At 44.2% G+C, this 16,714-nt stretch overlaps 1 protein-coding gene across 1 annotated transcript; it reads left to right on the top strand.

Moving 5' to 3' along the window:
- The first annotated feature begins 280 nt into the window (after positions 1-280).
- Positions 281-15,824, top strand: LOC122413516 (uncharacterized). The gene is made up of 4 exons (XM_043423924.1): positions 281-345; positions 5,477-5,554; positions 10,839-11,108; positions 11,456-15,824. Exons 1-4 carry the CDS (start codon positions 325-327, stop codon positions 15,536-15,538), a joined length of 4,452 nt encoding a protein of 1,483 aa, XP_043279859.1. The 5' UTR covers positions 281-324; the 3' UTR covers positions 15,539-15,824.
- Positions 15,825-16,714: the final 890 nt, after the last annotated feature.

Raw genomic sequence — 16,714 nt, forward strand, 5'->3', positions numbered from 1 at the left:
TAAAGAGTCTGAAAAAGTGTGTTGTCACTGAAATATTCAATCTCTTTCGTACCCAAATGTTATCGAAGGTTCTTCAATTTTTTTCTACCGGAAGTTGATAGTTTTCGAAGTTTCCGAATCACTCTTAAACGCATCGCGGAACAATGTTTTCGTTTTTTTAGCCCTATCAAATTGCGCTTTGTAAATCGTTCGTTCATCATATTTCTGACTATTTTCTCGTCTCTTTGAACGCGCGAGGGTGCTACACTCGACGAGTTTTCTTTCGCAGTTGTCCCCCGGATAAAGAAGGAAGTGAGACGAAGCCGAGACTTCCATGGTTTCAAGATGCAGCTCCTCCTTTATCCTGTAAGTTGAAAAAAAACTGAAATGTATTTCAAACGGGTATTCCCACCTTAAATTATTGAGATTCGAGTCGATGTTTTTCGGCTTGTTGGCAGACAACGAGGCATTTTTCTTGTTTTTTTAGCTTCGCATATTCACTGCTGATGATTCCGTACTCATTGGACAGTGACACGAGCGCGCTTATTTTTTATGTCAATCCTTGAATATAACCCCGCATGTTTCACCGAAATTAGAAATTTCAATAGCGAAATTATGGGATTTTGTTGAATCACAAATGTTCTCGATCCTAAAAGTTTTACGACGACGTAGATGATTTCATTTCTGTTGAAAATTACTTATTCCTTCTATAACATTTTAAGTGCCTTGGCATAAAAAACATGAGAATACTTTTCTCCACGAATGAAGCTTACTTCTGGGAAAAATGATTGGCAACAAAAATGAAGGAAGATTTTTTTATCACGACGATAAAGGATTTGTCGGCCTGGACACATTTTCATTATCTTCTAACGCTTCGAGATTATATGCCCGTGTGTAATGGCTCATCCTAACGTCTGCACCATGGAGAAACGGTTGCGCGAGCCCCACGTGCGAAAAAGGAAAGGAAGTAAGAGAAACCCGGTCTTGGATATCGAGAAAAAATCCCCGCGTGTTTCGTTTTTCCTCGTCACAAGTTTCGTTGCTACCTCTTTATGCGGAGTTTTTCCGACGAGGGAACCGGCTCGTAAACTCCTCCTTCCTGTCCCTCTCTCTCTTTTTCTCATTCTCACACAATGTCTATTCGCTTTTTTCCTCATGTACACGCACATTGATGCTAATTAAGTTGTACTTACACGTTGTCGTTTCTCTTTGTGACTTGAAATTTGTGCACGTGTTAATGCCTGTCTGTGTATCTAATAAAACTGATTATTTATTGCACCTCTGAGTGGTAGCTGTTCGTGTATGCAGCTGGATCAATTTCACGGCCATTCATTTTCACATTCCCACGTTGAATATAATCGAGATAACCAAGTCACCACTTTTGTTGTAGCCTAATTACCTGTAAGAGTCTCGCATATTTGGCGATAGAAATTTCAGTTTGACGCTGTGAAAACGCCACGGTTCCGGAAGCGCGTTAGTCACAACGTCGACGATTCTCGTCTGGCGAACTAGTTCTCAAATTTTGTGCGTATTTTTTCAAGATTTTCAACTCCGATGTCAATGAGCTGCAGACTTTACTTTAGATTTAGTTACTTTTTTCTGACTATTTACACGGCTGAGAAAATTCTAAATAAAACGTTGTCACATACAAAGTTCGAAAATGCCCAATTGTTTTTTGAGCATTTTGTTTTCCATGGTCCATTCTCGACAGAGCAAAAATCGCGTCGTCTATGGCCCCGGAAACGATTCCCTGGAGTCAATTACATTTATCTTCTTCCTCTTTTTTCACCTGGACCGAATTTCTGAATATAAAAGCTCGTGTTATGACGGCCCCGCTCCCCTGCTCTCGCCTCCATTTTCGCTTTTGTTGCCTGTCTCTTCCATCCTCCTTTTTATTTTCTTTATTTTTTTTTGCTCGATTTTCTCCAACGTCGTCCCGATATTCCCGTTCGACTAGCTCGGAATATTGAGATTGATATCAACGGCATACTTATGCATCGTGCAGTTTCCTACTATGGAGGCAAAACACCCGTGTACCGGAGGAACTTCTTGCGAAAAATCTGCAATGTTCTCATCTATACGTACGCGTATACACTGTCGTTAAAAAGTTTCTCCGAGGAGTCTCGCCCCTTTTTCCCACAATTTACGATTTAATTTTGAATAATATATTTGAGGAAACACAGTCGGGCCGTATCAGTTTGAAAATGACTGAAAAACTACTGGAATCTTTTCTTAAACGCGATTATAAAAATGCTCGAGAAAAATGAATAATTCAGGGGGCATACGAGGCGACGCGTATCTTCTAAATGCCACGAGAAAAAATTGCTCGATCTTTTGTTTGTTCCAGTCGTTTGTTGTCCCTGTGTGCATCGATTCTCAATAACAATGAGCAACTTTTCTTCAGCATAGGAGAGAATACTTTGTTGTAGAAAACACGAAAAAGATCTGAAATACCAGATCGATATTCCTCAGCGTTTTGAGTGTGCTGTCTACACGAAAATGGCGATGCTTCCAGACTTTTGCGACGTAGTGTACGTTTTGTACGGGGGTGGCTGTTACACAGAATGAGTTTCACACTAAGGGGAAGAGCCAAAGAATAGGAAATTTAGCGAGGATAGAGAAAAACGTGGAAGATCCGATGGGTTCTTGTATTCTCTCTATAATAATGGATCGTCGAGCATATTTTGCCTGTTTGCTCGTTGTCTTTACGTTTATGTTTACGACTCGAGATTCACTATTGTCCATTCGTTTTTTCGAGTGCTGATAAATAGGCGATTTTGCGTGCTCCTTTCTAGTGTGCTATGCGATGAAGAGGCTTGTTTTACTATTTCATTTCCTTACAATTTTTCTCATTTTCCTTCTGCTCTTCCTTATTCCCAGTAACTACTCTTCCCTTCACAATTTTCTTAGCGCGAGAAGAAAGTTCGTTGGAAACTTGGGATCGCCCAGAGTGTTATTGTTGCTCGGTCCAGCGGGACATTCGCTGCCTTCCTCTTATATTTATATCTAGTTTTACGGACGTGGCTGTGCTCCGAGTGGATACAGCGTGACTAAGATCAGACGAGAAGTTCGGTTTAACTCTTCTTCCGTGTACTCCCGAGTGTCTCTTTCCCGGGGAACCTATGGAGTTCAAATAATCGCAAAGTTTAAACGCCTCGTCGATTTTTATTTCATGACACTCTGAAAATTTATTCTTATCAAATAAATCGTTTCGTACTTTTGTTTCACCCTTTTCGCTTTCGGAGTATTGGAAGCACCGCCCTGGCGGAGCGTTCGATCACCTCGAGCAGGGGCCGCGTTCAGCGACCGAATGACCTTCCGCTCGTTGTCCGTGCACCGGCAAAGCACCTTGTTTGTTCCCCCGAGCTCACCGCAACTCTAGACCACCGGATCGATAGAGAGAGGAAGTGATTTCGATTTTGAAAATATTATGTTCCCGCGCGTTATCGGCGAGTTTAGTTGAAAAAAAAGACCGAAATTTCCTGGCATCTCGTGCATGCACACGATGACAATCGAGAAAGCGGAAGAAACCATAGCCTCGTAAAGCTTGCTTCGCAAGAGGTCAGGACAGTCAAATTAATTTACGAGATGATAAAAAAACAAAGATGAAAAAGAAAGAAAGAAAAAGACAGAAGCGCAGCACGCTCCGGGGCCGCGAGGAGTGACTAAAGTTGTCTTTTTAAGCTGACAACGGTGAGAGTTTGCCCAGATATATTAGGCTATAATTCGCCACGCAACATTAATCCTTACGTCGGGCGGTATATATGTGTACATAATTTATTTGCGTCCAAAGGATTGCGCACGAAGTAGTAAAGGAAGGGGAGCAGGCGACAGCAGAAAGAGGTTATGTACGGAAAGATCCAAAGGAAGAGAGGGAGGGACGAGAGAAAGTGAAGCCTGCATGGATTATGGTTGTAAGAGGGTCTTCGCTATGCAAATCACGGATGGGTTTGGTTCGTGAGAGGACAAACGAAGAGGAGAGGATCCATATAGGCTGAAGACGCCGCGCTGTGCTGGAAGAGACAAGAAAGGAGGCTATTTCCTTGTGTGTGCGGGCGCGTCTGCTGCTGCTTGTGTGTTGTGGCTCGCTCCTGGTCTGTTTGCGTGTTTACGCACGAGCAAATTTTGCTTGCCGAGTAGAGGGTAGAATCTCATTTTAGTCTTGGAGGATGGAAGGAAAGCTCGTGACTTGATGCTTCCCGAGACTCTGCCCTTTACCCTGAGCGCGCGGGTGCCCTGGATATCCTCCCTGGCTATCCACGAATCGACGCTTCCTTCGCTCCAACCGAAAGCCATTATACATACTGGACTTATTCACGGTATGTATGCGGAGTCTCGGCAGAGGTAAATCTATGAAGGGTTCTAGGTGAGATGCTCCAGGAACCTCAACCATTTGGACTCGTCGAATGCTACACGATTCTACCGCCGTTTTTTACCTCCCGTTGAACTCATTTAGCATTCTCGATTTCAAGCTTTCCATTTTTAAAGACGAATCCCTTGCGACTGTCAAGAAGAATTTCGATCTTTCGCCTTTGGGAGCTTTGAAGTACTTTAATCTCGTGCTTCAACGTTTGCTTGGTACTAAAAACTCGAAATTTTCGCACTGTCACTCCAACGTTAACGGCAACAGCTCCCGCCTCAAGCGTCGTGTATGAGAGCGTCGTTAATTCGGTTATTTTGCATTTTTTTGAGGATTATTCATTCGTCGTGATCGTTATTTCGCTATCAACGTTCGAATACACGAAAACGTTTGGAGGATGCGCAAAAATACTTTTTGACGAGCGTTATTTTCGGCTCTCTACTTGAGATTTTATGCACAGGTTGAGCACACTCTGCATGTACGTTTATACGGGAACTGTGAACTATGTGAGCGTGAAACATAATCCTCTAGCATACAATCGACCGTCCTATCGTAATAAGAGTGTAAAATATTCAATATATCTCGTGCAGAGATGCCTTTTTTACTGGCAATTATTAACAATTAAGCTAATGAAAGAATTCTGCGCGAAATTTTGTGAAATAAAATAGGGATTATTCTGCGTATCTCTTCTTCAAATATTTGGTTGATTGCATATTAATGTGCGCGCTCGCAGCTTTTTCTTCGTTTTGTTTTTTATCCAGCGAGTGCTGAGCAAGATTTGAAAAAAGCTTTTAGTGGACGGGAGTGGGCTTCTCCGAGGGTTGGCAAAATCTGTGAGTTGCATTAAATAATAACGTACGAGCGCAGATTAGTTTGGCGTGTTCGTATGGTTTTTACTTAAATTCGTAACTCGAACATTCGTTTCTCGTGAATTATTTCGTTGTTGAAAATTTGTCATCGTACTCGAAGCGACGTCGCTGGGAATAGACGCTTTGCAATACACATCAATGCTATCGCGTGATCATTATTTTCGACAGGAATGATGATCCTGAAAATGTGAAGACCGAGCTAATGCACGAACGAAAGCACGAAGATTTATCGACTCTCGAATGAACGCATAATTTCTCTTGATTACAGGTGAGTCTGATCCTGCTCGTGACCTTTTCCATCGCGACGCCACCGCCCGGCTACGTAAAACCAGCGAACAACGATAAGGTAAAATAATATAAGCTGAGGACGTGAACGACAATGAAATGAAAAAAAATGAATTAAATCCAAGTCATGAAAGTATCGTGTAACACATTAAATTATGAGGAAAGTAGTAAACCTCGTGGAGGTCGAATTGAGGATGAGTCCATTCGGCATTATGGAATTTACATTCGCTAGAGTGTGGGCGATTCGTTAATCTTAACCGCGAGCTCTCAAGATGGTAAACTTCAAAAAATACGTCATAAATCGATGATGAAAAACGTACGCGTTGCAGATATGAATGTATTTCTATGGCGCATGAGGTTCGTCCATGAAAGGAAGACTCGAGGCTGCATCTCGCCCTGACATTCGACGTGTTTACGAGAGAAATGTTTTGCTGGTTTGATAGACCAGTTCTTTGCTTAACTCGTGTACGTTCATCGAACGAGACACGTACATGAGTGTACGAGGCTAGACGTTTTTCACGTGCTCGTGTCACGTGCCACTTGCCTATAAATGTAACGATGCAACATCGACGAGAAAAAAGAAAATTATGAAGACTTAAGAAAAATGAAATCAGACCTCGCGATGTTGGAGCATCTGCTGGGAAACTGCGAGCAAACTGGAGAACTTAAGTTTTGGGTTTTAATAGGTTCGCGTCGGGTCTTTTTCTCGATCGATTCAAAGCGTTTGCTTCTTGATGGAATTCTGACGTACAGTTATAATTCCAGTATGCGTCAGTCAATATGTTTGAGATTGAATTTCTAATCCAATTTTCAATACCAATATCAACGTTCGTTACCTATTTCCCTGTTGAGGAATACGATTATCGAAGTGATGGGGAAAAGTGTCGGGATTATTGAACGGGGTTTCTGCTTTTTCAATTAATGTTGAACACGCTTGTTACCAGCAATTTTTGTTTGTGTACCGAGTTCTTCGCTCCGTTCAAATGTCGACTCGATTCGGTTCAATCGAACACCAACCACGTTCAACAGATTCAATTTCATAATTAACAACGTTGAAAAAAAGGAATTGAGAAACGTATGTTTGTGATCGAAGAAACAAAGAAGGGGGAACCAGGAAAAGCATACGCCGCTGTTGAAAGGTTGCTTTTTGTAACATTCGGTATCCGGTAATGGGGAAAAAAATCATGCCACACCCATTCGACGATTGGCAATGTTCGCAGTAAAGTAGCTTAGGGGGCTTGGTCCCCAATCCCCGCATTTTTTTTTATGGTTTACGTTAGCAGTGCCACCGTGGTTCCACTCTCATCAATATAACCATTCCCTTTAACGGAATGAAAAGAGATTCGCGAGCTCTTGCGATCGCCGGTGAAATGGGAATTGCGAATCCTCTCTCTTTCTCTTGCGCGATTCCCCCGTTTTTCTGTACTTTTTCCTCGTTCGATTCACGGTTTAAAAGCAGTAAACATTCACCGTCTTTTCGATGCTATCGTTTTATGTATCTGCTCTACTTGCAGCCGATAAGCCCATGCGTAAATTACTCTTGAAAGCCAAAATCTTCGAGTTCTCTCTCCAAATCATAATAAAATCATAATTTTATTACAAATTTACGCATCACCACTGTCTCGTTATATTAGTGAAGGGAACATTCCACTCTTAAACGTCTCAAATGAAAGGATTCCAAAGGAAAACCATTTTCACCTGAGACGAATCAACCGCTTTTTATGGACCATTTATTCGTTGAAAATCGAACCTCGAGCGGCAAGGTTGACCAACACATTCTGTGCAATGCACCGATGAACGCGAGCCTGACACAACGCCTCGCCTGTTCCGGTAACTCGAAACGAAACAAACAACAATGGCGAACTTGCTTCGAGTAGATTTTCAAAAGAGTCCTAAAAATTGAAAAGGATTCCTACAAATATATTGGCATTTTATAAATAAATTTGTCCAATTACTGTTGCTCCAGAAAGCAAATCGATTCACCGACCGTTTCTGGGGTTTCGTACTACTTTTTCAATATCCAATTCTCGAGGGGACGGTGGAATATACGTGGACGGAAATTCAGGAATTTTCATTGTTCTCGGAAGTATCGAGAATTTGAAAAAAGACCGGAAATGCAAGAAAAAACGTAAAATTCTGTTCCACTCCGTTATAAATTCCCACGATCTGCTCCGTCCCGTAATATCACTATTTTTGTCAAGTGTATTTCATCTCTTTGAAGCGCTGCGTTACAAACGAGCTCTCAGCTGGAATGATAGACGTGGGCATTTACTCGTACAATTAATTGATGTTCTATCTCCCGTGCAGTATGTAATTAGCTCGGTATACAGGCGCAGGTACATGTGCAAATATCGGGGCTAATACAGCGCAGAGGGACTGCGGTAATGTAGCGTATGGACGTTGTCAACGTCGGTGGTTCCTAAGCCGCTGTGCTAAATCTAGCTCCGGGCGTGTGACATTTACACATGAAGAACTTGCACAAAATCAGCGCCGCTATTTTCCTCGTACAATTTGCATTGAGCTGCGAAATGTATATCAGTTTGTCAGCGCATGGCGGCGAGCACAGCCTCCCAAAACTCTTGATTTTGCTATTACGTTGGAAACCGTCGGATCGTACACCCAAATTCGTGTGATCATAAAACGAGCGAATATCCGAGTGAATTTAATCGTAACAACCGCGTCATTGTCTTAGCTCACAATTAACTCGTAGTGACCACACACTCTCTTTGAGGTCACACACTCACCGGCGCTCACTGGCGCAAATTTGCCTTTCAACTTTTAAAAACGTTTTTATTTCATCCACGAATGCGGGGAATCAATCTTACAAAGAGACTTTTCGCAGGGGTAACAATTCCCCAGTAATCGATTACGATGGTTGAAAAAATTGAAAAATCAAGTTTTATTACAGAAAAATGGGGAAATTGAAGAAAGGGATTTTGAAGTTCTGGACACTCGAAATTTTCGCGGGTGCAAATTTGCACGAGTGTCCTTCGCGAAATGGTTGGACGTCCAAGTTGAATAAAATACAATGCAGCAATCACAGTCATAATTATAATAACAACGTGAACGTTATTCGTACGTGTAATCGTGAAGATCGCTGTTGGATACACGAGTTTAAAGACCGGTACGCGCTCGAGTGCACCTGCATCGTAACTTCAGGAGCTACAAGTTATTCTAGTTGTACATATGCACTCTCTGATACAGATGACTCGCGCGGTCGTAGTTACATATAGAGGAGAGACACGGCTTCTTACTCGCAAGTAGATCTAGGCCAGAGATTTCTATGCCCCGAAGGTCGAGGGCGTACCTATACGGTCATGTATACGCAGGTTTATGTACCGCGTGAATTTATAAGTAGATGTTCATGCAAGACGACTCAAACTGAGAACTCGGGAGACATCTTGTCACGTGAATCCTTCATGAGATATTTCAGAAGAATCTTTTCAGTAGTTCGGGGCGTAGCGGGGCTTGAGAATTCCGAAAATTCACTCGAACGTTGAATGAAGATATTTTTGGTGTGCAGGCAACACTGCAGTAGTTTGGTCCTGGTACCGGAGACGCCTAGAAACACTGACTTTCACGCTCTTTTTCGAGGGACGCGCTCGTTGGAAGGCGACGTTTTGAATAAGTTCGGTTTCGTTGGACGAAGAATGTACTCGTCGATTAGTGCATTCTTGCGTCAATGAATTTCGCTCTTATTCAATATCTTTGAGAGAAATTATGATTTTTTGGTATCCACGTTCGTACTCGCCGATGAATATAATTTTCTCCGACGTCTACGTCACCGGGGGCATAGCGTGCCACGAGATTCCTCCGATCTCGTGTGGGCGCTCGCGGAGCGCTCTTGATCGAACGAGAAAGGGTCAAGGATAACGGAGAGATGGAAGTGAATGCGATCGGACGATCTCGCGGTGGTACGCGGACTGCCGGGCGTGGTAGACGCTCGTTCCCCGCGTCTTTGTGGCAGTCTCTCGATCTTCTTTGCCGGAGAAAATCGAAAGTTGTCCTACTTTTTTATTCTCGTTGCGGGCGCTCCGCGCCGCGATCGCTGTTGCAAGGTCAATGAGGTGTGAAAAAAATATTTCCGAAGGATTATGAGCGTTGTCGGAGATCGCTGGTCGTATTACGGACAATTATCTTCCTGAAATCCCTCAGAGAGCCGTCAAATCGGAAGGAACTATGACGAGAGTCATTTTATCACCAAAAAGAATGTTTACTTTTACTGCTGTTGAGGAACTAACGAAATTGCGAAAACCCTCGGATATTCAGTGAATGAAAAGCACCGACGCACGTCCCAAGTTAAACCGCGTGATTGACTCGACATCGAAAAATGCACGTACAGCGTCTCTTCGTAGTAAAACTATGCCAGGCTTTCAGCGTCGTTCGCACATATTCTACGAGTAAAGACCGCGCATACATAGATTTAGTCTCGGGCAATCGCGATACAAATATATTTTATACGTATAGTGTCGAGCTGGTGGATATAACGCGAGCGATATACACGCGCAGGGAAGTCCACTTTCTCGTGGGAGGCACTCCAGTATAGAATCTTCCGAACTTCCTCCTCGGTTCCCTTTCGAATATCCCTCTCACTGTGACTTCCTTTTTGCCTCTTTCTCGCTTCCAATATCTTCCTCTCTCTCTCTCTCTCTCTCTCCGGCCTCTTGCTCTCTTTGTCTCTTCTCTCGTATATACTTCGAGTTTACTCTCATACTGAGAGAGCCATACTCTTCTCCTCTCTCCAAGTTCGAAATCCGTTCCCATTTCCCATCAGGACGTCCGTGTACTCTCAGCCGCGTCTATACACACGCGCAGCGCTGTATCCACTCGCGTGATAGTGGTTTTACGCGAATGTGCTCTTGTGTCAGACACGTACGTGCATCGGCCTCGCGCTGCGTGCGAATGTGAGCGTTTTGATGGGTAAAGCCCGTCTATGAAGTGTGTAGGTAGCTTGACAGAGCAAAGAGTATCGTTGATTCTTTCTTTTACTCGCGTCGACACAAGAGTTTATATATATAAAATACAGTTAAACCCACGTGTATATACACTTATATGCGCACGTATGACAGATAGTGGTAGAATCTCTAGACTCGAGAGAGCGTATCCCCTCTGTGCGAAGTGATAGAAACTTTTACGAGCAGAGCAAGAAAAGGGACTCTCTTAGTGCGGAATTGAAGAGAAAAATAAGTCACAATGAGCAATAAAATTAAATGAAAATTTTCAAATTAATAACAAGAGATATCAAGAGACTGAAAGATGAAGAAATATCGATGAAATGTTTTATCAATTCCTCTCTTTTATCCTCTCTTCATCGGTTTGCTTAGTTTGCATTGTTCTGATTTCAGGATCCACCGAGATACGAATACGGATACGAGATCGCGGATGACGATGGGAAAGAGAGCCAGGGAAAAAGTGAGACAAGATCTGGGGAAATGGCGAGCGGTCGATACTACGTTAATGGCGAGAAATCCACGACGGACGTCAAGTACTATGCTGACGAGTGGGGTTATCATCCCCTGGTGAAGTACCGAGCTAGCAACGATCATAGCGTTGCTACAACCCATTTCGCTCTGGGCGAACACGTCGTAAAGTCACTTCTCAATGGGAGCCAAGTCGTTAGTATTATTACCGCATTTATATACAAGAGATAGGAGGCCTAAAATTCTCATTTCATGGATACAGTATTATCTTGTCTGTTGACGGGAAAGATTTTCATCCCCCGAAACATAGTTTATGTATTCACTCTTCCGCAATGAAATTGGTAAACTGCGTTTTCGAGTTATTCTATTTAATTCTTCATTGCTATGTGACAAATTCTTCATGACTCCCTCGTTATCGAAGTACCAAAGTTCAGTTGAGAGATTTTCGTTCGCCGTTGAGGTCAGACAAAAATGATGGACATTTGTTGAGAACTGTTGAAATTAACATGCGATTTTCACTTGTCTCTGGTTTCCATCCAAAGGGCGGGGAGGTGAAGCTGCTTCCGCTGAAAGTTCGTCAGGAACAACCTCATCGACACCAGTTTCGTCGTCGTCGTCCTGTACAACTGGTGCAACCGTACACTTCAGAATTGACCGAAGCTGCCAGCAGTAGGACTCCTGAAGATGCTATTTTCTCGAACCTGCCTGATACTCACTCGATCGACGATACGTCCGATGTCAATTCACCGTCAAATTACGACAGTCAACGAACCGGCTCAGCTGGAGATTCGAAGCTCGAACTCGGGATTTCCTCGACGCTAAGCTTCGAGCAAAATTTTCATAATTACGTAACTCTACCAAAACCGAGTTTGGAATCTGTCGAAGAGTCCAGACGATCGACGGCTGACGTGAACGATTATGTCCGTCAAAGGACTCATGCAGGCTCCATAACCCGAACCACTGGTATACCTGATCATCGAACTTTCACCCCGTCGAACATTAACCTGGATCCATCCTCGACGGCGAATCCCTGGTCGACCGAAAAGCTCCATTCCCAGAACGATAATCTCCTACGTGCAAACGAGGATAGCAACGATTTGTTCTCGACTATATCCGATGACGTTCTGCAAGTTGAAAATGCTGGGAGCTTCGGTCGTCGAATAAAACCAACCTTGACCCCGTTCAATGCCGGAAATCTCTCCAGGTCGAAGTCCCATGGGAAAATAGTCTCAAGTTCCCCCGGACCCTCTTACGAGGTCTCCGCGTCAAGGTCGACGCAGCGGTTTTCCGAAACGAGCGTCAAGCACGGAGCTTCTTCGTACGCAGCTCATTCGACGAGCGCTACACCGCCGCACACAAACAGCGTAACTTATTCAACGCTGATTCCCAATGACTCGGAGCTCTTTATTCCCACGCCAAAACCGGAGTTGGGGGATCTTCATAATTCCGTCGGAACAGAAGCTGCGCTGAGCGACTTCGAAAAGATCGTGACCGATGTCCGGCACGGTGACAATGCCGCATCGAGCTCATATTCGAGTGTATTTTCCAAAATCCATCCTAACAGTGGAGATCAAGGTACCGGACAGAGAGTCAATTCTCTCCTAATCAGTAATTCGGAACTGTTGCGATACGAAGGTGAAGATAAAAACGCGAGTTCGCAGCGAGAGATGGGTAGGTCAAGGAGACCGGGACTCTCGAATAATGGGAAACGAGTGGATCATCAGTTGTACGTGACTCTGAGACAATCGTTAGATTCGGAGATAGGAGAGTTGTCACATGTTCCTTCAGCGACACCCCCTACGTTGTCGACCTACAGTTCCAAGCCGATCGTAGTAGCTGAATTGCCGAATTACAAAGCTGACAAGGGTATCGAATACAGCACGACATTCCCGTGTCATCAGGAGGAAAGCACCACGATAATGCCAAGTGTATCGAGCACATTTCCATCAAGGTTTGCCGAAGATTCGGTGGCTCTGTTCGTAACACCGGAGCATCGGGAACATCAAAGCGCTATAACAACATCATCGGTGATTTTGAATCCTATACAAGCCGGTGTATCCTTGGTGAACGCTGATCAAACCGAACTCATAAGGGAGGGGAAGGAGGAAGGCGCATCACCTGCCCCGGTAAACGAAAACGTCGAGGGAGATAGTTCGGCGGAGCCAATGAGAAATGTTCCATCTGGGAATGGTAATGAATTAGGAAAGATCGTGACAGAGGAGACAAGATCAAAATTTTACGGGAGCATAAATCCTGCGTATGTCCAGTCGACATTTCGTAAATCGATGGGAACGAGTGAGACTGGGATAAATTCAGCGAGCAATGTGGCTCCGGTGGATGGAAACACGGAGGATCAGCAAATTGAGATTCAGAAGTCGGTGGAGATATATCACAATGCTCCCGTGCACGAAATACATTATCCGCCTCAAGTGATCACACAGGTATCCGGCATCAATCACCTCCGTGAGCAAGAGGTGAAACAGCATCGGGAGAGCATTGCTGAACTGTTACATCAACGAGATGAGGTGAAGGAGGCCGGGGAGACGAGCAGCAGTTACGTCGAGTTACAGGACGTCGGGAATGCCAAACAGTTTCATAGCCCTGTCCAAGTATATAACGGTGAAGAGAAGGCGAGCCATGAATCTCGCGGTACTCAGTTATCGTCCGAGAACATTCGAGATTCGTCGCTCATCGGGGCATCGGTTTATCACGGTAATCACGTTAGGCAAGACAATGAATTGCTCGATTATCCGATCGAGCAGAATAATGGACTGCCAACATTGCTACCAGGAGGCGAGGATGCTCCTAAGATAATCAAATTGATAAGGGATAGCATACCGGAAGTCAAGTATACACCGGCTAAAACACCGCGTATAAATGTAAAAGTATATCCGGCCGTGCCGGAGGCCATTGAAAATGGACGGACTCATGATTGGCAGCAAGAGGTCGTTCCTGCCCAGGAACAACGAGACCATCCAAAGGCCAATACCGCGGAGCAAGCCAAGAGGCCGCAATCTCAGCTGCAACAAATATTGAGCGAAAACGAGAATGTGCAGCATTACTTCAGTGGCAACGAGTGGAGTAATTATCAGTCTCAGCATGATCGACAAGTACAACAGCAGCAACAACATCAACGGAAACAACAGGCCGGAGAACACCGAGATTTTCACGGAAATTACCAGGTTCAAGAGACCATTGACGAGCCTAAGCAACCTCTTGAACAACAATCGACTGTCCAGCCTTGGCTTCAATTTCACGAGGCGTCGGGGTTGAAAAATATTCATGGCAATACTGGCAACGTCGGTGCAGATGGTTCAACAACGTTTCACAGCCTGCAGCAGCTCCACTCAAGTGGACCGACGCAGGAAAGAATCGTAGAAAAGACGATTCACGTGCCGCAACCGTATCCCGTGGAGGTGCCCCGGATTATCGAGAAAAAGGTTCCCTACCCGGTGGAAAAAATTGTCGAGAAAAAAGTTCCTTATCCGGTTGAAAAGATAATTGAAAAGAAGGTACCAGTCCCGCATCCTTATCCCGTCCACATTCAAGTACCGGTCGATAGGGTTGTCGAAAAACAAGTGCAAATTCTTCAACCTTATCCAGTTCATATTGAGAAAATAATAGAGAAGAAGGTACCGTACCCAGTTCAGAAGCTCGTGCCACAGCCCTATCCCGTTCACATTCTTCAGCCTTACCCGGTAGAAAAAATAATCGAGAAACCAGTTCACATTCCTGTGACAGTTGAAAAAATCGTTGAAAAAAAAGTGCACATTCCGCAACCTTATCCCGTACAGGTACCAATAAAAGTGCCTTATCCGGTTGAAATTACGAAATATGTTGAAAATACGGTTCAAGTGCCTTATGGTGTCCGTTACGGTGTCAGCTATCAACAGATTATGAAGCCACAGTCGTACAAAGGTTTGTACGGGGGTCAGAGTACCGTGTCAGTTCCTTTGTACGGTGTATCCTTAGTGAGTAATCACAATCGTGATCGTGAGCGTCCCAACGTCACCCAAGATTTCCAAGGCTACAATTACAATAAGCCAGCAATACCGTTCATCAGTGGATTAGTAGATCCAACGAACATTGATCTGCAGCGAAGCAACGGTAACGCTTGGGAAAAATATGCTTACGAAAAATCGTCAGCAGGACAGGAGCATCATCAAACTTTTGGCAAGAAATCTTATCTCGGTCACCCCTCGAAGGTTCCGTCCTTGACTTATCCGTTTAGAAATTATTCAGGAACTAATCGAAGGCAAATCTCCCATCGACACAACAATGCACCTGGTCCTGAGCAACCCATCAGCAAAGACGAGTACGTCGGACCTGTTCCTCTGTTGAAATATAACTCGCACCATCAAATCGTAAGATCGCGAAGTTCCACCGATCAACAACAGCAGCATCAGTCATCGTTCAAGCCGCAGCATTCAACTGCCGTCACCCGTGCCTCGTCATCGGCAGCTTTATCCGATTCACCGAGACGAACGAGGCAGCAGGATAGTTCTTTTCATCTGCAAACGGGCCCAGGTGCTTTCAGACAGTCCAAGATCGAGTATGGATTCAAACCCCCGATGGTGCCTTCCGTCCAGTATGACGAGAAGACGGCGACTAAAGTGGAAAAGTGACATTGAAGAAAAAATAGGCCTAAGAGCCCTCATTTGTATATTGCTTCACTCCCTCCCATCGCTCTCCAGCTTGGTCGTCGTTATAATGAAATTTATTTAAATGTTTAATCCCTAAGTTATTTATAACACGAGCAGGTAGGATAAACGAAAGTGCTTTTGTCGGATCTTTGGATCAGTTCGATGTTAAGGTCCGATTTTTCGCAAGTATTGTGTTCACCTCATCGTTAATCATGCTCGTTCGATCATCTTTTTTGTACATTTTTCTGTATCATAAATAGTTAACAAGTTAAGTAGTACGAGTGTGAGAAAATAAAAAGTAATTTTTTTTTACATAATGGTACGAGTTAAGGTAGTAATTCCGCCTTCTCACAGCCTCCCTTAGCTTACTAGCTTCCGTCACAAGCTGGACTATAGCTTCCTATAAGTGTTACGGCGGAGTCTTTTAATTATAGCAAAAGAGAGGAAAAGGAAGACATAAAAAAAGGAGAGAAGAAAGTGTAGGGAAAAGCAAGGTTAGGAGATAAAAGCACGAAGATCGCGCGACTTGTTCGAGGATAACTCGAGAGACGTAAGTGCGTTCGCGTTGGTCAATGGTTTCTGACTCCCTCTCTCTCTCTCTCACACACACACGAGCGAGCGCGTGAGGTTTTACCAAACCATATACTACTGTTTGATCCAGGAGAAGAAGGTGGCCGACCGTCATGAATCACCTGCCGGGTTCGGCTTATAGGAAGTTTACTCCCAACGACATATATCGGACTCGGACATGTATACTTCTAAACCTACACAGAGAGGCCCGTACTCGTGTTCACTATCACAAGAGCGCCTTCTCTCGAGTTCTATCTCACTCTTTTTCTCACTCTTCTGGGCATAAGCCTCCGGATATCCGTACCTTATGGTTCCCCATCGACTTTTACGACATATGGACCAAATGGATTTTATTTAGGTGCCCACGCGTGCTCCGCCGTACTGCTTTTTTATAGCTATAGCATTATAGGACTGACTATATATTTATGGAGGTGTGTGTCTACGTAGGAGAAGGTAACGTCGTACGGAGTAGCCTCGTCGGGCGATGATATCTGTAGCCGGCAGCATCTAGCCCCAAGGGTTTTTCGTGTATTTAGATGGCTAGTGCTAAATTGGACCAACTGGTGAATTTCAGCGTCTAAAATGGAT

Source organism: Venturia canescens, chromosome 7, assembly GCF_019457755.1.
Source record: "Venturia canescens isolate UGA chromosome 7, ASM1945775v1, whole genome shotgun sequence".
NCBI classification, from domain to species: domain Eukaryota; kingdom Metazoa; phylum Arthropoda; class Insecta; order Hymenoptera; family Ichneumonidae; genus Venturia; species Venturia canescens.